Source organism: Arachis hypogaea, chromosome 1 (assembly GCF_003086295.3).
Source record: "Arachis hypogaea cultivar Tifrunner chromosome 1, arahy.Tifrunner.gnm2.J5K5, whole genome shotgun sequence".
In the NCBI taxonomy this organism is placed as follows: domain Eukaryota; kingdom Viridiplantae; phylum Streptophyta; class Magnoliopsida; order Fabales; family Fabaceae; genus Arachis; species Arachis hypogaea.
The window spans coordinates 36,425,856-36,446,736 of NC_092036.1; the positions used below are offsets into that span (position 1 = coordinate 36,425,856).

Here is a 20,881-nt window from a genome sequence, read left to right on the forward strand (position 1 = left end):
AGTTAGACATCTTCTATTATGGGCTTACAGAAAAAGCTCAGATGTCTTTAGACCACTCAGCTGGTGGATCTATCCACATGAGGAAGACAATTGAAGAAGCTCAAGAGCTTATAGACACTGTTGCTAGAAACCAATATTTGTACTCTGGCAATGAGTTCTCTCCAAAAGAGGAAGTCATGACAGTAGTCACTGATCCTAATCCTCAAGAACAGATGATTGAGCTTAATCAACAATTGCTCCTGATGACAGAACAGTTAGCAGAATTTAAAGAAATGCTCCATGAAACTAAAGTTGCTAACAAGAACATAGAACTGCAGTTGAATCAAGCAAAACAGCAAATATCTAAACAGATAACAGAGGAATGTCAAGCAGTTCAACTGAGGAGTGGGAAGACACTGAATAACACTGCTCAAAGTAGCAAAAAGCCAAACAAGGAACAATTGACAGGGGATAACCAAACCACTGTTCAAAATCCCTCTGAGGACAGTAAGAGCCCAGAGAGGAATGTTATTGGCGTTCAAACGCCAGAAAAGGGGGAAAAGTTGGCGCTAAACGCCCATTTTCCACCCAATCCTGGCGTTCAGACGCCAAGGGAGGATCAGACACCTGAGAGTGCTGGCAGTAATCCCTCTAACAAGGCTTCTTCAACCACTTCTGTAAGGAATAAACCTGCAGCATCTAAGGTTGAAGAATATAAAGCCAAGATGCCTTATCCTCAAAAACTCCGCCAAGCGGAACAGGATAAGCAATTTGCCCACTTTGCAGACTATCTAAGGACTCTTGAAATAAAGATTCCGTTTGCAGAGGCACTTGAGCAAATACCTTCTTATGCTAAATTCATGAAAGAAATCTTAAGTCATAAGAAGGATTGGAGAGAAACTGAAAAAGTGTTTCTCACTGAAGAATGCAGCGCAGTCATTCTAAAAAGCTTACCAGAAAAGCTTCAAGATCCAGGAAGCTTTATGATACCATGCACATTAGAAGGTGCTTGCACCAAGACAGCCCTATGTGATCTTGGAGCAAGCATCAATCTAATACCTGCATCCACTATCAGAAAGCTTGGGTTGACTGGAGAAGTCAAACCAACCCGGATATGCCTCCAACTTGCTGATGGCTCCATTAAATATCCATCAGGCATAATAGAGGATATGATTGTCAAGGTTGGGCCATTCGCCTTTCCAACTGACTTTGTAGTGCTGGAAATGGAGGAGCACAAGAGTGCAACTCTCATTCTAGGAAGACCTTTCCTAGCAACTGGACGAACTCTCATTGATGTACAAAAAGGGGAAGTGACCCTGAGAGTCAATGAGGATGAGTTCAAGTTGAATGCTGTAAAAGCTATGCAGCATCCAGACACACCAAATGAATGCATGGACGCTGACATTATTGACTTTCTGGTAGAAGATGTCAATATGACTGAAAGCCTAGAATCAGAGCTTGAGGACATCTTCAAGGATGCTCAACCTGATCAAGAAGAATCAGTGGAAACAAAGGAATTTTCGAAAATTCCTCAGGAGGAGGATAAGCCCCCCAAACCTGAACTCAAACCACTACCACCATCCCTGAAGTATGCATTTCTGGGAGAAAGTGACACTTTTCCAGTGATTATAAGCTCTGCTTTAAATCCACAAGAAGAGGAAGCACTGATTCAAGTGCTAAGGACACACAAGACAGCTCTTGGGTGGTCCATAAGTGATCTTAAGGGCATTAGCCCAGCTAGATGCATGCACAAAATCCTGTTGGAGGATAATGCCAAACCAGTGGTCCAACCACAGAGGAGGCTAAATCCTGCCATGAAGGAGGTGGTGCAGAAAGAGGTCACTAAATTACTAGAGGCTGGGATTATTTATCCTATTTCTGATAGCCCCTGGGTGAGCCCTGTCCAAGTTGTCCCCAAAAAGGGAGGCATGACAGTGGTTCATAATGAAAAAAATGAACTGGTTCCTACAAGAACAGTCACAGGGTGGCGTATGTATATTGACTACAGAAGGCTCAATACAGCCACCAGAAAGGATCATTTTCCTTTACCATTCATAGACCAAATGCTAGAAAGACTAGCTGGTCATGATTATTACTGCTTTTTGGATGGCTATTCAGGTTACAACCAAATTGCAGTAGATCCTCAGGACCAAGAGAAAACAGCATTTACTTGCCCTTCTGGCGTGTTTGCCTACAGAAGGATGCCTTTTGGTCTGTGTATGCTCCTGCAACCTTTCAGAGGTGCATGCTATCCATCTTCTTTGATATGGTGGAGAAATTTCTTGAAGTCTTCATGGATGACTTCTCAGTATATGGAGACTCATTCAGCTCCTGTCTTAATCACCTAGCACTTGTCCTGAAAAGGTGCCAAGAGACTAACCTGGTTTTAAACTGGGAGAAATGTCACTTTATGGTGACTGAAGGAATTGTCCTTGGGCACAAAATTTCAAGCAGGGGAATAGAGGTGGATAAGGCAAAGGTAGAGGTAATTGAAAAATTACCACCACCTGCCAATGTTAAGGCAATCAGAAGCTTTCTGGGGCATGCAGGATTCTACAGAAGGTTTATAAAGGATTTTTCGAAAATTGCAAAACCTTTGAGTAACCTGCTAGCTGCTGACACACCATTTGTGTTTGACACACAGTGTCTGCAGGCATTTGAGACCCTGAAAGCTAAGCTGGTCACAGCACCCGTCATCTCTGCACCAGATTGGACATTACCATTTGAACTAATGTGTGATGCCAGTGACCATGCCATTGGTGCAGTGTTGGGACAGAGGCATAACAAACTTCTGCACGTCATTTATTATGCCAGCCGTGTTCTAAATGACGCACAGAAGAATTACACAACCACAGAAAAAGAGTTACTTGCAGTGGTCTATGCCATTGACAAGTTTAGATCCTATCTAGTGGGATCTAAAGTGGTTGTGTACACTGACCATGCTGCTCTTAAATACTTACTCACAAAGCAGGATTCAAAACCCAGGCTTATAAGATGGGTGTTGCTTCTGCAAGAGTTTGATATAGAAATAAGAGACAGAAAAGGGATAGAGAACCAAGTAGCTGATCATCTGTCCCGAATAGAACCAGTAGCTGGGGCGTCCCTCCCTTCTACTGAGATCTCTGAGACTTTCCCAGATGAGCAACTCTTTGCCATTCAGAAAGCTCCATGGTTTGCAGATATTGCAAACTATAAAGCTATGAGGTTCATACCCCAGGAGTACAGCAGAGTGCAAAGAAAGAAATTAATTTCAGATGCCAAGTACTACCTATGGGATGAGCCATATCTCTTTAAGAGATGTGCAGATGGAATGATCCGCAGATGTGTACCCAGAGAAGAAGCACAAAGGATCCTATGGCACTGCCATGGATCACAGTATGGAGGACATTTTGGAAGTGAGCGAACAGCCACTAAAGTCCTCCAATGTGGCTTCTACTGGCCTACTCTCTATAAAGATGCCCGAGAGTTTGTGCATAACTGTGACAGTTGCCAAAGAGCTGGTAACTTGCCTCACAGATATGCCATGCCTCAACAAGGGATATTAGAGATAGAATTGTTTGATGTATGGGGAATTGACTTCATGGGTCCATTCCCACCATCATACTCAAACACTTACATTCTGGTGGCAGTGGACTATGTATCTAAGTGGGTAGAAGCAATTGCTACACCTACTAATGATACCAAGACCGTGCTGAAATTCCTCCAGAAACACATCTTCAGCAGGTTTGGTGTTCCCAGAGTACTAATCAGTGACGGGGGCACTCATTTCTGCAATAGACAGCTATACTCTGCTATGGTTAGATATGGAATTAGCCACAAAGTGGCAACTCCGTATCACCCACAGACAAATGGGCAAGCTGAAGTCTCTAACAGAGAGCTAAAAAGAATCCTGGAACGGACTGTGATAGCCCGAAGAAAGGATTGGGCAAAGAGCTTGGATGATGCTCTGTGGGCATACAGAACAGCATTCAAGACTCCTATAGGAACCTCTCCATACCAACTGGTGTATGGGAAGGCCTGTCATCTGCCCGTGGAACTGGAACATAAAGCCTACTGGGCAACCAGATTCCTAAACATGGATGCTCAGTTAGCTGGTGAAAAAAGATTGCTCCAGCTAAATAAACTAGAGGAGTTCAGACTCAATGCCTTTGAAAATGCAAAAATTTATAAGGAAAAGGCAAAGAAGTGGCATGACAAGAAGTTGTCAACCAGAGTCTTTGAGCCAGGACAAAAAGTTCTGCTCTTCAACTCTAGGCTCCGCTTGTTTCCAGGAAAACTTAAATCCCGGTGGAGGGGTCCGTATGTGATTCAGGAGTGTCACCATATGGATATGTTGAGCTTCAGGATACTGATTCTGACAAAAAGTTCATTGTTAATGGACAGAGAATCAAGCATTATCTTGAAGGCAATTTTGAGCAGGAATGCTCAAAACTGAGACTTGAGTGATTCTTAGTAAAAGTCCAGCTAAAGACAGTAAAGAAGCGCTTGCTGGGAGGCAACCCACTCATTAGCAGGTTATGTGTTTTGTTTTTACAAAGGCAAGTATCAAAAATGAAGGAATTCACAGAGTTACAGAAGGATTCAGCTCAAAAAGCAGAGAAAAAGAGCTTACTGGCGAAAAAATGCCAGTAAGGGGCATTTTGGGCGTTAAACGCCAGAATGGGCACCATTCTGGGCGTTTAACGCCAGGTGTGCAGCATCCTGGGCGTTTTAGAAAAACGCCCAGTGATAAAGGAATTCTGGCGTTTAACGCCAGTCAGGGCACCTGGCTGGGCGTTAAACGCCCAAAAGGGGCAACAAATGGGCGTTAAACGCCAGAATGGGTGCCATTCTGGGCGTTTAACGCCAGTAAGGTGGGGGGACCACGATTTTGATTTTCATTCAAATTTTTTTAAATTTTCCTTTTCTTGCCCATACTTTTCTACATCAATACATCTTAACCTTTCATCATTCACTTTCAAATTTTCAAAAATCTAAAATCATTCTTCAAATCTCTCAAATCAATCCCAAATCTTGTTCAAAAACTCACCCTTCTCTCAAATTCTTTCCATATCTTCTCAAATCTTCTTTCAAATTTTTCTTTTTTTCCGAAATCTCTCCTCCCCACTTTATAAATACACGTTTGGCCCCCTAATTCCCCCACACCATTCGAATTTGCTCTTCTCTTCTCTCTCTTCTTTTCTTTCTTTTGCTTGAGGACAAGCAAACCTCTAAGTTTGGTGTGCTTTTCCGTGATCACTAAGCCAAGATTCATCAAGATCATGGATCCTAAGGGAAAACAAACCAATTTAAGAGGAAAGAAAGAGAATAATCCAAAGAATCTTTGGAATCAAGAGAAGTTCTTAACCAAAGAACATAAAGACCATTATCACAAAATAATGGGTCTGAGGTCAGTGATCCCGGAAGTTAAATTTGATCTGAAAGAAGATGAATATCCGGGGATCCAAGAGCAAATTTGAAACAGAGGATGGGAAGTTCTAACCAATCCTGAGATAAAGGTTGGAAGGAATATGGTTCAGGAATTCTACTCAAATCTGTGGCTAACAGATAAGCAGAGAATGACTGGAACTGCTTACCATACCTACAGAACCATGGTCAGAGGGAAAGTTATGTACTTCCATCTGGACAAAATAAGAGAAATCTTCAAATTGCCTCAACTGCAAGATGATCCTGAATCCTTTAATAGGAGAATGGTGAGAGCAGATAAAGGGTTGGATCAAGTTCTAGAGGACATATGCCTCCCTGGAACTAAGTGGATAACCAATTCAAAGGGTGTCCCAAACCAACTAAAAAGGGGAGACCTCAAACCAATTGCAAGAGGTTGGCTAGACTTTATTGGGCGTTCCATATTGCCTACTAGCAACCGTTCTGAGGTCACTATCAAGAGAGCAATGATGATTCATTGCATTATGCTTGGAAAAGAAGTGGAGGTTCATCATGTGATTGCTTGTGAGATCTACACAATTGCAAATAAAAATTCCACTGAAGCCAAATTGGCTTACCCAAGCTTGATCTCCTTGCTCTGTAAAGAGGTTGGGGTAAAGATGGGAGTAGATGAATTCATACCCATTGAACATCCAATCACCAAGAAGTCAATGGAAGGACAAATGCAAGACAACTCTATCAAAAGGAGGGCGCAGGAGTTCCTCCCTGAATTTCCTAAAATTGACTACTGGACCAGCCTAGAAGCATCTATCATCAAGTTACAAGAAACTATGGAGCAACTGAAGGAAGAACAGCAGAATCAGAACTGCATGCTCTGCAAATTGCTGAAGGAACAAGAGAAGCAGGGGCGTGAACTCCAAGAGCTGAAACGCCAAAAATTCTCTCCTCAATTTGAGGGAGCATCCACTTCTCAAAATCAAGGTTGTTGAGTCCTAACTCTATGAAAACCTCTATCATTAGGAGCCTATTTAAATTTTTGTTTTCTTTTTTTTTATTTTTATTTTTCTAGTCTCATCTTATATCTATTTTTGAGTCTTGTTCTTAATTCATAATTAATAAAATTTAAAATTCATGTCCTAAAGCTATGAATGTCCTATGAATCCATCACCTCTCTTAAATGAAAAATGCTTTAATCACAAAAGAACAAGAAGTACAGGATTTCGAAATTTATCCTTGAAACTAGTTGAATTAGTTTGATGTGGTGACAATACTTTTTGTTTTCTGAATGAATGCCTGAACAGTGCATATGTCTCTTGAATTTGTTGTTTTGAGAATGTTAAAATTGTTGGCTCTTGAAAGAATGAAGGAAAAAGAGAACTGTTATTGAGGATCTGAAAAATCATCAAATTGATTCTTGAAGCAAGAAAAAGCAGTGAATTCAAAAAAAAAAAAGAGAAAGAGAAAGAGAAAAAGAAAGAAATAAAGTTGTGATCCAAGGCAAAAAGAGTGTGCTTAAGAACCCTGGACACCTCTAATTGGGGACTCTAGCAAAGCTGGGTCACAATCTGAAAAGGTTCACCCAAGTATGTGTCTGTGGCATGAATGTATCTGGTGGTAATACTGGATGACAGAGTGCTTTGGGCCACAGCCAAGACTCATGACATAGCTATGTTCAAGAATCATTATACTTAACTAGGAGAATCAATAACACTATCTGAGTTCTGAGTTCTTAAAGATGCCAATCATTCTGAACTTCAAAGGATAGAGTGAGATGCCAAAACTGTTCGGAAGCAAAAAGCTACTAGTCCCGCTCATCTAATTGGAGCTAAGTTTCCTTGATATTTTGGAGTCTATAGTATATTCTCTTCTTTTTATCCTATTTTGATTTTCAGTTGCTTTGGGACAAGCAACAATTTAAGTTTGGTGTTGTGATGAGCGGATAATTTATACGCTTTTTGGCATTGTTTTTAGTATGTTTTTAGTATGATCTAGTTAGTTTTTAGTATATTTTTATTAGTTTTTAGTTAAAATTCACTTTTCTGGACTTTACTATGAGTTTGTGTGTTTTTCTGTGATTTTAGGTATTTTCTGGCTGAAATTGAGGGTCCTGAGCAAAAATCTTATTCAGAGACTGAAAAGAACTGCAGATGCTGTTGGATTCTGACCTCCCTGCACTCGAAGTGGATTTTTTGGAGCTACAGAAGCCCAATTGGCGCGCTCTCAACGGCATTGGAAAGTAGACATCCTGGGCTTTCCAGCAATGTATAATAGTTCATACTTTGCCCGAGATTTGATGGCCCAAACCGGCGTGCCAAATCAGCCTCAGAAATTCCAGCGTTTAACGCTGGAACTGGCATAAAAAGTGGAGTTAAACGCCCAAACTGGCATGAAAGCTAGCGTTTAACTCCAGAATTAGTCTCTACACACGAAAGCTTCAATGCTCAGCCCAAGCACACACTAAGTGGACCCAGAAGTGGATTTTTACGTCATTTACTCATTTCTGTATACCCTAGGTTACTAGCTTACTATTAATAGGATCTTTTGACATTGTAACTGGACCTTATGACACTTTACACGTTTCTCATTGTATCTTCTACAGCATGAGTCTCTAAACCCCATGGTTGGGGGTGAGGAGCTCTGCTGTGTCTTGATGGATTAATGCAATTACTACTATTTTTCATTCAATCATGTTTGCTTCCATTCTAAGATATCACTTGTTCTTAAATCGGATGAATGTGATGATCCGTGACAATCATCATCATTCTCAACTATGAACGTGTGCCTGACAACCACCTCCGTTCTACCTTAGATTAAGTAGATATCTCTTGGATTCTTTAACCGGAATCTTCGTGGTATAAGCTAGAATTGATGGCGGCATTCAAGAGAATCCGGAAGGTCTAAGCCTTGTCTGTGGTATTCTGAGTAGGATTCAATGATTGAATGACTGTGACGAGCTTCAAACTCCTGAAGGCGGGGCGTTAGTGACAGACGCAAAAGAATCACTGGATTCTATTCCGGCCTGATTGAGAACCGACAGATGGATAGCCGTGCCGTGACAGGGTGCGTTGAACATTTCCACTGAGAGGATGGGAGGTAGCCATTGACAACGGTGAAACCCTTGCATACAGCTTGCCATGGAAGGAGCCTTGCGTGCTTGAAGAAGAAGACAGTAGGAGAGCAGAGATTCAGAAGATGGAGCATCTCCAAAACCTCAACCTATTCTCTATCACTGCAAAACAAGTACTTATTTCATGTTCTTTTACTTTTCACAATCAATCCTGATAATTTCTGATATCCTGACTAAGATTTACAAGATAACCATAGCTTGCTTCAAGCCGACAATCTCCGTGGGATCGACCCTTACTCACGTAAGGTATTACTTGGACGACCCAGTGCACTTGCTGGTTAGTTGTGCGGGATTGCAAAAGTGTGATTGCAATTTCGTGCACCATCGCTCTAAGTGGCACGCCCGCTTCACACGCATAGCTTATTTTTGTTGTTTTCTTCCCCTTTTTGATGTCTTTTTCACCTGAAATTCAGCACAACTCATCTCAAAGTAATGTACCATAATATTCATCAAATAATGCACGAATTGCAATGATCAAATGAGATTTATGCTCTTTTATGATCCTCTTTATGCAAGAAAGAAGGGTAGATGATGCAAGTCTTCACAGTATATTTCCTTCTCAAACCAGTGACATTTTCTGTCATTCAGAAGCATACACATCGCATTGACCACCTATAGGAGGAAAATTCATTAGATATATGGTACAAAGGTTTTAGAAAAATCATTGAAGTTAACGTAATAGGCAAAGAATTTATCGTGTTTTCTACATCTTGTCCAGGCATTAGAGGCATAAACTGTTGTCTAATCCTATCCAAATGTCCTTCATAGTCCAACATGAATATGGTGTCATATTCATTGGTAGTATCTTTGGTTTTCTTTAAATGTGTCATCCAATGATAATACTTTTCCTCTCAGCTCCTCCGTGATTTCTTTTTCTATCTCAAGAGTTTTATACCCTGCAGTTGTGGTCAAGCTCGGCCCGACACTTGTTTCCTTAGCAAATTTCAATGCTGCTGTCATCCCAGCATGCATCACCGCATCCGCCAGTATGTCAAGTTACGTTACTATCGGTTGAGAGACCGAGGGAGTTGGTTGAGATGTTGGGAGACTTATCTCAAGGCTGAAGGAAGGTGCATCATCTTTTCATTTTCAAGGAGGAACAGCACTACAAGACAACAGAGGAAAATTTTAAGTAATAATGAAAAAGCATATGATATAACATAAAAGCTAATAAAAATGATATTAATTAAAACTTACACATTCAGCAGAGGTTCTGGCTCCGTCTGCCTTGGTAAAGATTCTTTGTTGGCCTGATTTTCTGGTTCTGAAGGGCAGCTATAACAAATAGCAGCGAGTCCAATAAAGAACACATGGAATTGATTTCTGGATTCAAATAAACCTCAAATAAATCATGTAATGAATCGAAATTACCCAGATTTGAACAAGCAGTAAAACTTACATATCAAGATGTGCTTCTTCTTCCGATTGCTTTGCCATCGAAGCTTTTTTGCACGGTTGTTGTTGATCTTCTAAAAAGTTGCTGCATTAAATAGAAAAGAGTTCAATGACAACCCAAAATTATTATCCTATACTATTAAAACTAATAAAAAGAATTTTAAGTGGTACTTAGTCATTAATAGAAGCTTCTTCTGTTTGACTCTCCAAAGGGATATAGTTGAAGATGTTTTGCTCTTTTATTATCTCTTCCACAAGAGAACTTGGAAGAGACACCACAATAGGAGCTCTAAGAAAGATAAACAAGGAAGAAGTTAATATTGAATTACTAGAATAGGTACTGAGAAACCAAAAGCTACACATTGAAAAACTCACATATCGAGAGGTTGAGAATGAGTTTCTACTCCAACAACAGTGATTTGTAGTTAACGATCAGGTCTAGTTCTATTGACAATTAAACACAAATCCCGTGTGATTAACTAAACAAAACTTATTACCTAAGTCTAAAAGACCAACATAAATATTTCAACTTACATAGTTAGAGTTTCTATACTCTGTTTTTTATTCAGTTTCTTTCTTCTAATAACTCTCACTAGGGTTTTCGGGGTATTTTTCCTAATAAAAAAGATACCAAATTAAAATCATCAACTAAGATTAAAAGCAGAGGATTAAAAGCACATCAAATTCATTTTTAGAATCCAATGAACCTCAATTAAACCTAGAAATGAACCGAATTTACCTGGTATTGGCCAGTGCATTTACAAATGGCATCGAGCTCGTATGAGTTTTTAACAGAGGTTCGCTATCCAAATTTATAGTCAACAGTCTAAGAAAAAATATTATTTAGTAAATCCATAGAAATTACATGAGGTTTTAGGAAAAGCTAACAAACAAACAAAAAGAACTTTATATAAGAAGCTGAATCTTACGTGTGTGATAAATCATTTCGCGCATCTGTTGAGTGACAATCATTCGGAGTAACATTTATTTTTTAAGCTCCATCATTTTTTCTCTTTGATCTTTTTTTTTATCATTTCCAACATTTCTTTTCTTTTTGCAGTAGTCATGTCCTCTACTTGTTCACTTCTGAAAATTCATACAATAAGTATCAATGAATCGAAAATTAAAGTATCAATGAATCAAAAATAATCATTTCAGAAACTTACTCCTTTTTAGATTCAGTTTTGCTTTCTGAATCCGTCAAAACAAATTTCCTTATTTTGGTTTATTTTCTTGCCACCCTCTGTGGTTGTTTTCTTTTCTGTGGCAACATTTTCTTGATTTCTTTTTCTTCTCTGCAACACACACACAAAAAGTTTTGTTAAAATAACAAGATCAAAATTTAATTAAATAAATAAATATATGGTAAAATAAAGTAAATCATCACGAAAAATACATTGAATTTATACCGGAGACAAATATCAGAGATGTAATTAACTTAACAAGCACACATGAACAATTTTCAGCAAATACAAGCAAAACTAAACCAAATGAACATCATGCAAACACAGCAATGAACCGAAAATAATCATTTTCCAAACTTACTGGTTTTCAGATTCACTTGTGCTTTACGAATCCGTTAGAACAAACTTCTTTATTTTGCTTTGTTTTTTCACCACACTATCTGGTTGTTTTCTTTCCCTTGGCAGCGTTTGCTCAATTTCTTCTTCTTCTCTATGATACATACAAAATGTTTTGTTAAAATAACAAGATAAAAATTTAAATAAATAGATGGTTTTCAACAAGGGATGGTGAGAAGTATATTCAGATTCAGATTCAGAAAAACTGTCTTCTTTCGAAGACGAAGCCAGAACAACAATTTTCTTTTTTTTTCTATCTTCTCCTTTTTCTTCTTTTTCCCCTTCAAAAAAATTGTTTTTGACATTTCTGCTGTAATTCTCCCTTTTGATTCTGCTCTGTATACAAGTCCATAAAACACAAATGTAAGTTAGCAGTGTATCTTAGAAGCATCTGAACCAAATTTTCAAGGGAAATTTTTGTTTAATTTACCATGGTATCAGTTGCTTCCTTAGCAATCTGGTCGAGCAGATTACTCTGTGTCCAATAGGCCACCCACGGTGGCCTGGGAGCGTCATGTGCGTCCAACTGAGGGAACTTGGATTCATGGAAATATATTATCATCAAAACAAAGACGTAGCCGTCAACGGACTGTTTCTTTTCTTTTCTTTTCTTCGGGCTTCGATACCCTTCGTCAAGAAGCTCAGCACATGAGTTGCCCAATCCCATTGTCAGATGTTGTCCACATAAAGGGCAAGCAGCTTATGGATCGGGGAGGTCGTGCTTACTGTCGTCGGCAGCAAGAAGCACTTCTGGACAAAGACAACAAAAGTCCTCTTAAATTTTTTCTGGTTTTCCTCCCCTTCAAAACTTATATTAAGAATAGATTTTGTCGAAGATGCCAATGTAGCACCTTTGAAGCTTTCAATTATCTGCTTGTTTTCCTTACTGAGTTTGCTATACTCAATTTTTTCAGGAAAAGGATCCTCTACAATATTTTAATAGCAACAAATCAGAAAAATCCCAGTTTCATTTTCTGTATTCAAATGAACTGAAAATTAAGAAACTACTGAACCGAAATAAGCACACGGTAGAGACTATATTACCGCCATAATTTATGCCCCGCGCATCTGCTACCTTGGTAGGTGTTATGTATATTCTGCCATAGAGAGTGTCCAAGTATCCATAATAGTCATCATAGCAACCAATCAATTCTCTCAAGAGCTTGTGAGAGACGTTTATTTCCGGGACATGTGCCAGTGCACCGAATCTATTTCTTTGACAATATCTTTCTTTTGCTAACTCATTTCCTTGAACACCCTTGTTATTGCTTTTGCCTGGCATCAAATTGAATTCTATTTATGTTTTAATAAAAGGTGATAATCATTCAATCGGTAAGAAAATCAATTTTCAAATCATTTATGCATGCAAATAAACTCAAGTGAGCACTTAACAATCAAGTGAATGTAAATCACTAACTCCAATGAACTAAATTCTATTCATATTTGAATAAAACATGATAAATATTAAATCATCAAAAAAATATCTCTGCATGCATATGAACTCAAGTGAACACTTAAGAATCAAGTGAACTCCAATGAACCGATTTCTATTCATGTTTTAATAAAATGTGATAAACAAAAAATCAACAAGAAAATCACATTTCAAATCATTTCTGCATGCAAATGAACTCAAGTGAGTACTTAACAATCAAGTGAGTGTAAATCACCAACTCCAATAAACCGATTTCTATTCATATTTAAATAAAACGTGATAAACATTAAATCAGAAAAATATTTCTGCATGCAAATGAAATCAATTAAAGTAAGTGATAAACCGAATTATATATCAGAGAAAGAAAATAACAACACATTTCCCATTCGTATGCCCTAAATACGGGAAAAAAATAGAATCAGAATAAGTTGATCTACTAAACAAACTAACTCAATTCACTAAACCTAAAATCAAACTAGGAGAAACGTGAGATTTACGAGAAATTAAATAAACATGATAAGAATAGTTTTTCTCATACCTTGTGGAGTCTGTGTTGTTTTTTTGTTTGTTTTTTCTTCTTCCTTTCGAAAGCTTCACTCGATTCTTCAGTAGCAGTAGTTACGAACGTGGTTTGAGAGATTTTGAGAGAGATTTGAAATTCTCCAGTAGCAGTTTCGAGTGTGAAGAAGGAATGTTATTTCATATTCAAGGCGCGGATGAATTGGTAACGTTTTGGGGGGGAGGGGCGCGGGGGGGGGGGGGTTTCGATGCATGTAATACACGTTTATTTAATGAGATTGGATTTTTTGGTTATGGGCCTACTTGAATGGACTTGGATGAAAAATTACTTGGATGTGTAGCCCACTGTTTCTTAAATTGCTAAAATATCAAATCGATTCATTAATAATATATCGATTCTTTAACATATTTTTCTGTTATTGATTAATTTATTTAAAACACTCTTTTGTCCTAAATCAAACTGATTTGATAATCAGTTATCTATTAATGTAGTTCTGGCTGGTATAATTCGCTTCTCAAAACCTTGTATATAACTGAAATGTGTGTCTTTGGATTGAAGTTTGTGAACGAAAGTTTACATAAAATTGATTTGTAAATTTGATTTTTATTAAAAGTGAGTTGGTATTAGGGTTAACCACTAAAAATGTCCTTGAATTATTTTAACGCTGACAAAAATGCCTGCAACTTTTGTTATCGACAAAAATACCTTTAAACATTTTAAAAACACACCAAAACTGCACATCCATATAAACAGAGGTGGTTTGTTAACATTTTGGTATGATGTGGCAAATAGAGTGGCGTATGTGGCAAACGAAAATCACCCTCTTCTCTTCTCTCATACCTCCTCTCACTTACCCACCCTCTAACTCAGTAAGTCACTAGCACCTCTGTCCATCGTGATAGAGCCACGGGCGAACCACCACTGTCGTAGCTCCATCCCCCTCTCTATCTCTCCCTTTCTTCTTCTCTAACTTCCTCTCACTCTCTCTCACTCGATTTTCTTCTCTCAAATCCTCACCATCAATACCTATTGTCCTCTTCAAAATCACAATGCAGAAAAAAGGAGACCCAAATTAGACTGATTTTCAGATATCCAAAAGAATAGAAAGAGATAATAAGCATCGGAACAAATCTTTAGATCTACTATTCTCTCTTTTTTTCAACTGAATTTTCATTCCAAAACCAAATTGAACTTTATCAATTGAAACAGATCCAAATTAAAAAGAAAAAAAATCTAATTTTCATTAAAACCATAATTCATTAACAATAATAGCATCAATAAGTAATCTTCAATAACCTAAATAAAAAAATTTCACAAAAAGAACAACTAAAACAATCAAGACTCCGGTAGAAAGCCGAAGCAGTGGTGGACCATCGACAAGGAAGGAGTAGTGCAAGAGAGGACCACTGACAAGAGAGAATTTGTACGAGTGACAACTAGTCAAGGAGGAGCAATGCTAGTTCCTGCTACCAAGGAAAAGCTGCGTGAGCGAGGACCATTGGCTGGGAAGAAAAATCCGTAAAAAAGTGGATTCTCGACACAATTTTTGGTAAGGCTTTGGAATGCATGCGGTGCATGGTTGCATCTTCATCAACTTCAATGTTTTGGCGTTGTTGAGAGAGGGAGAGCGAGTGAGAGGAAGTGAGAGAAGAAGATATGGATAGTGAGCATGAGTTAAGTAAGACAAGGAGAGAAGTAGAGAATAGGAAAGCGGATGGAGCTCCGACAGTGGTGGTTCGCCCCGCTGTAGATGGTAAGTGGGTTAGAAGGTGAGTTAGTGAGTGCGGGACTATGAAAAGAAATGTGAGATAAAAATAACAGGCCACATTAGCTTTTTTGTTTGCCACCCATATTACTCTGTTTGCCACGTTTTCATCACTCTTTTCATGATTGTGCAGTTTTGACACGTTTTTAAATTATTTAAGAGTATTTTGTCGATAACAAAGGTTTGGGGTATTTTTGTTATTGTCAGAATAATTCGGGGACGTTTTTTTTTTTGTTAATCCATTGGTATTAGTGTAATTTATATTTGATAAATTTTATATTAAAATGGATTGTAGTAAACTAAATGTTGTTTGAATTATATTATTTAAAATTATTTTTAGATAAAAAATTAATGAAAAACACAAATTTAAATAATTATTTTATATTATCTTATCATTTTATTTTAGATATTAAAATAAATTATAATATTTTTTTGAAGTATTTTCAGTATTTTTTTAGCTATATTTTCAATACTTATGATTTTAATATTATTTTTATATTAGTTTTTTACTTAATTTTTTCTTTTAAATAAAAAATAAAAAAATTAAAACTCCATAAAAAAAGAGGGATAAAAAAATCATATGAAAAAAATAATAAAAAATTCATAAAAATATGGGATTATATTAAAAAATTATAAAAATAATAAAATTTATTATATAAACAATGAAGAACACAGAATTATTAGATAGAAAATAAATTTTTTCAATTAATGATTTAATGATAAAAACTGAATGTAAAAATTAAATTTTTTGGCTCACTTAAATGTGGATTAAACTATAAAATTACTTTTACATTTAGAAAAAAAATAACCAAATAAAAAATAAAATTTTTAAAAAGACTAAACATATGTTTAATGTTTCAAACACTAAATCAAACACACTTGTGTTAGTTTCTGTAAAGAATTATAACGGGGTAGAAAAACATGAAAATCATGTGTTATAGAAACAACTCCATAGAACATCATCATGTCAGTGTGTCGGTGTCTCCATCCACTTATTTCAAGAGCATCTTTATTACAACTACCAAATTTATTCTAAAAAAAACATGTTAGATGTCTAATTAGAATTACACACAGGAAAATTTAAACATAGCAAAAAACTGAACATGCTAAGCACGTCTCTTTATATCTCTTTTCTGTTTTTACCTTTTCATTCTTGGATTCTTTAAACAAATTGTTTTCCCAACCCCCATCCCAAAAAAATAATAATAAATTAAAATTAAAGAAAAAGAAAAATTAAAAAAGTGAATGAAAAGAAAGCCAATAAATATGTAATTCGCTAGTTATTTTGATAAGAAAGTAAAAATATACAATGAATCTAACTTATATGTATTATTAGTACTTAAAAAAATACATTTATGTTAAAACAAACTATATTAATAAATAATGCATGGTAACTTCTGCACTCATTATCTCTTAAAAATATTTTTTTTAAAAAAAGTCACTTTCAAGTTTTATGTACCCTATACTCAAATATAACAGAGGATATTTAGTTAATTCATAATGGTAAGACCCAAGAATTGGAGGGTGTAACAGCTCTGGAATCATAGTAAAGAAGAAGCTTCTCCCCTACTAGTGAAAGAAAGTATGATATCAGAAGGGTATAAGAACACTTCTTAAATCAAAAGTAGTTCGGGGGTATACCTTTCTCATCTATGTCTTGCTATTTACATCAGGATTTTATTTTTCCATTTTTTAGTTAGGCATGTTTCATATATGCTGGGGGATGAAGGGAAGTAGGGAACAAAAATAATACTTCACAGTGCGAGTAATGTGTCTCCAATAAATGAGGAAATAAATGTTAGAGGGCGACCATCTAGTAGTTGAACTGTGGCCTTTGTTAGAGGGTGACCACTGACCAGTGCTCATTGGAATTATTTTTAGTTATTTTAAGTATATGGTAATAAATCTGGCTGACTTTTTTTTTTATAAAAATAAGATGAGTGATACACTCTTAACATTATAATTTTTTATATTTTTTAAATTATAGGAGAAATTAAAACTGAATGGTCCAATTTTTTTATCTTATTTTTAAAATTTTTTTAGAACAGAATTCCAATTTCTATATCCTAATTCAAACAGTGCCATATTTTGATAATTGAGCAGTTTATAATTATTCTAAAAACTATTTTTCATTATCACGACTTAAATTTAAAATATTTATTTAAAGAGACAAAAATACTTATTTTTTTTTAATCAATTTTACATTTGTCTTTATCTAATTGTTTTTGGTATTGAAATAGGGCTAAAAAACTTCAGACAAAAAACAAACTAAAGAGTAGTAGATACAAATAAGATAGCCCCTGTTTTATTATCCTAAAAGAGTTTTACTAACTCTGAAAAAGAGAAATTTCAAAACAAAATATCAAAATCTAACTCAATAGTCAGACAATTTACACATCTGTTATCCTCTCTTCTATACAAAATAAATTTTTCAATTATAATATTTTAGCTCATTAATTCTCCTCAGTGAATTGGGATGCTTATCAAGTCTCTTTTCACCACTCAACAATTTTTCTCTCAACTGACACCTTCTTCATCTCCATTCTCCAAGCCAAACTCATCCCTTCTAAATCTAGAATACTCTCTTTATAGACTGATGCTGCAGAAAAAAAAATTATCCTTTGTGTGTTTCCATCTCCTTCTATCCTCTTTTTCATTTCGACCAGGTGGAAGATATGAATTGAATTTTCCCAAATCCCCATCATCTTTAATCCATCTGTCTTTACCTAATTTTGCACCACCATTTATCAACTTTTGGATCTTTTGGTAGGGTCATTATTTTGGTGCCATGAATAATTGGTACGGTGCACAACAGCCTAGGGTCTGAACACTCTGAAAAGGGAATTATAGCCCTTGAAAGTTATTCAATAAGTATGAGGGCCTTAGCCCTTAGCTTAAGTCATCATGAGTTCTAAAACTTGTATATGGCAATTGAGTATGGCCCATTATGTAACATTATAAATTAGCCTATATATCAACATGAAATACATGATACATTTACCAATGTGTTCCCATATATGTATTTACAATCTGACTTTCATTTATGATGGGCTAGGCAAACAACCAGACATTGAGAACGATCCTTGCCTCTCAAGTGACATGGAGAAGGATCCTTGTCTTTCAAGATTCAAACTCAAGGCTTTAGCCTTACTAATATACAATTTCTTTACATTAGCACTTTGATCTTGCATTAACCTTGCCAAGCTTCTTTTAGCATTCGCCCTAAAGGGACAATTAGAAGCCAAAAACCCATCCACCAAATGAAGGTATGCTTCCAAGTCATGACAACAGGCCATGTCAGCGTCCGGCTTCAAAAACGGCGACATCTTGGTGTCAACTCGCAGCTCGGCTCCCACATGGGAGTAAGCGAGGGGTGTGTTGTCATCAAACATGTCAAGGACACCGCCAATTTTAGAGTTCCTTATCGTTTGCTCAAGCTCTTCGCTTACAAACATGCCGGGTACTCTAGTGATTACATCTTGGGAATTCACAATTCTTAGAACTTTAACTCCTTGGGCAGTGATTTTGTCACCAAAGGCCTTGTTACCAACTTTAGGCCCACCAAAAGAAAAAACTGCCACAGAAGGCACTTCAGGGACACGAGTAGTTATCTCATTAGCCACTAATAAAGCCAATGCCGCACCCAAACTATGGCCGGTGATGGTTATGCTCAATGTTTCTCCTTCGTACATTTCCATGAGTCGCTTCACTTCTTCGATCACGGACTCTGCCAGGCTTGGCACGTGAGTTCCTTCTGTCTTGAACAAACTCAAGAACCCACACTCCACCTTGGGCTTTCCTTGGCCCTCCTCGGGCATGTCATTCAATTGTGCCCGCATGTTCTCAGCCCATTCAAGACACGTCGCGGTTCCACGGAGGGAGATAACTATGTCCCTCCTGCCCATCCTTGCAATCTCCCTTTTGTCATCGCAAACTGCAACGTACCCAATCCAACTGGATCTCTGGGTCATCCATCCAAGATCTGGTGCCACATCATCAATCCATTTCGGCATGTTAATCGATGACGTGGCATACAGACTCTTGGTGACCCTGTAGTACCTGTCGGGAAGTGCAACGTGGCGATGAGACGGGGGTCCCTCTTCCGACATGGCGGGATTGGAGTGGAAGGAATGGTACGCCGCTTGGATGAACTCGCCGTATCGGACCACCTCGCGGCGGAGATTCTCATCAAGGGGATCTAACATCCCCTTCCAGTCGTTGCTGCCGTGGTACTCCCTCCACCGGCTTCCGAGGGCGTTCCGCGGCGAGTACTCCGCCGTCTTGGACAGCATCCGCTGAAGGCGTTTGAGGTGGCGTGGCGACATCTCCTCCGTGGCCTTCATGTCAGGCCACAACCTCGCCAAGTTGAGACCTTCCAAAACACTCTTCCCCCTCTTCTCACTAGTGGTTTGCTCCCTTTCCTTGACGCCGTTCTGCTGTTCTTGTTGTTGGTTAGCGAGTTGTGTCAATGGTGGTGGCGGCGAGTCCTTGTGGAGGAGCCTGTCGAGGTTAGCAAGGTGCAAGCGAGTTGAGTCGGTGGTGGAGGTTAGTGCCTTCTTGGGTGCTGACGTGGAACAAGAAGAAGGCGATGACGTCAGCTTACCGTTGTTGTTGTCGGGGTTCAAGGGAGAAAGATGGCACCTAAAGCTAGCCCGCCTTGCTTGGAACATGTGAAGAGTGTGTGCCGGAATAGTAGAACTGATCACCTGCATCGTTTTCGTAACAGGAAAGAGGGCAATGAGTTTTGAACAGATGAGGGGCGGATTGGAGGGAGAGGGAGAAAGTGATTCTACACTTTGAGCCAACTAAGAATGTGAAATGGAGTAAGGGGTGTTCTATTTAAAATCGAGGGGTTTAAGTTTTTGCCATTGGTTGTGGGCGTATATTACGGAATCAACCAAGTATTTTCGTTGGTGGATTTAAGCGTGTGATGACTTGGGAGGAAGATCCAATGACAAGAAAGAGAACAAAAAAGTAACTAATATGAAAATGAAACCAGCCGTGTCTCGGGTTGAGTTTCTTCTCTACTAACTACTAAAAAATCTATTCCATGTGATTTGTATTTCTATTTTATTTTGTTAGGTACCTTATTTTTATGAGCATAGTGTATTTTTTTTCCTAAAGAAAATGACACTCTTTTTATGAAATACCTTCTCTTGTATTTGTAGGCGATCAATATTTTATTTGTTTTTTTCCTTTTTTTTAATTAATATTAGCTAACTCCTTTCTTTTTTATACTAAAAGTGCTGGTTTCTAATATTTTTATTTTTAAAATATATACTTTGTTTTTGAGTTATCTAAAACGTTGATTTGAACCTGAATGTGTGGTTTAAATTTTCAGTGAGACAGCGTCCGACTTGTTCTTAGGATGAGGTGTCGCCGTCCGAATTCCTTTTGAGGATGTGGGTGTGATATCTGCAAGAGACTCCGATGCTTAAGTTAGGAAGGGATGTAAGCAGGTTTTTTTAGTAAATTAGAACGTGAATATATCTGAGGGATGTCAGTGTATTTATAGTAGAATGAATAACCACTTTTTGGAGTAGTTTCACTTTTGTTGGTGGATAACCGTTCCCTTTATCTTAGGAGTTTGTTAAGATTTATCTTTTAGCGGAGATAGAGATAGTACGAGAGATTTGGAGAGGCACTTACTTATTTGGATAAGTAAAGTTGGACTTTGGTTGTGTCCGACCTCTTAAGA

The 20,881-nt window shown here is 37.6% G+C and overlaps 1 protein-coding gene across 1 annotated transcript; it reads right to left on the reverse strand.

Moving 5' to 3' along the window:
• Positions 1–18,136: 18,136 nt before the first annotated feature.
• Positions 18,137–20,371, reverse strand: LOC112802247 (phospholipase A1-Ibeta2, chloroplastic). The gene has a single exon (XM_025845370.3). The coding sequence runs from the start codon at positions 19,893–19,895 to the stop codon at positions 18,225–18,227; it is 1,671 nt and encodes a 556-aa protein (XP_025701155.1). The 5' UTR covers positions 19,896–20,371; the 3' UTR covers positions 18,137–18,224.
• Between the last annotated feature and the right edge of the window lie 510 nt (positions 20,372–20,881).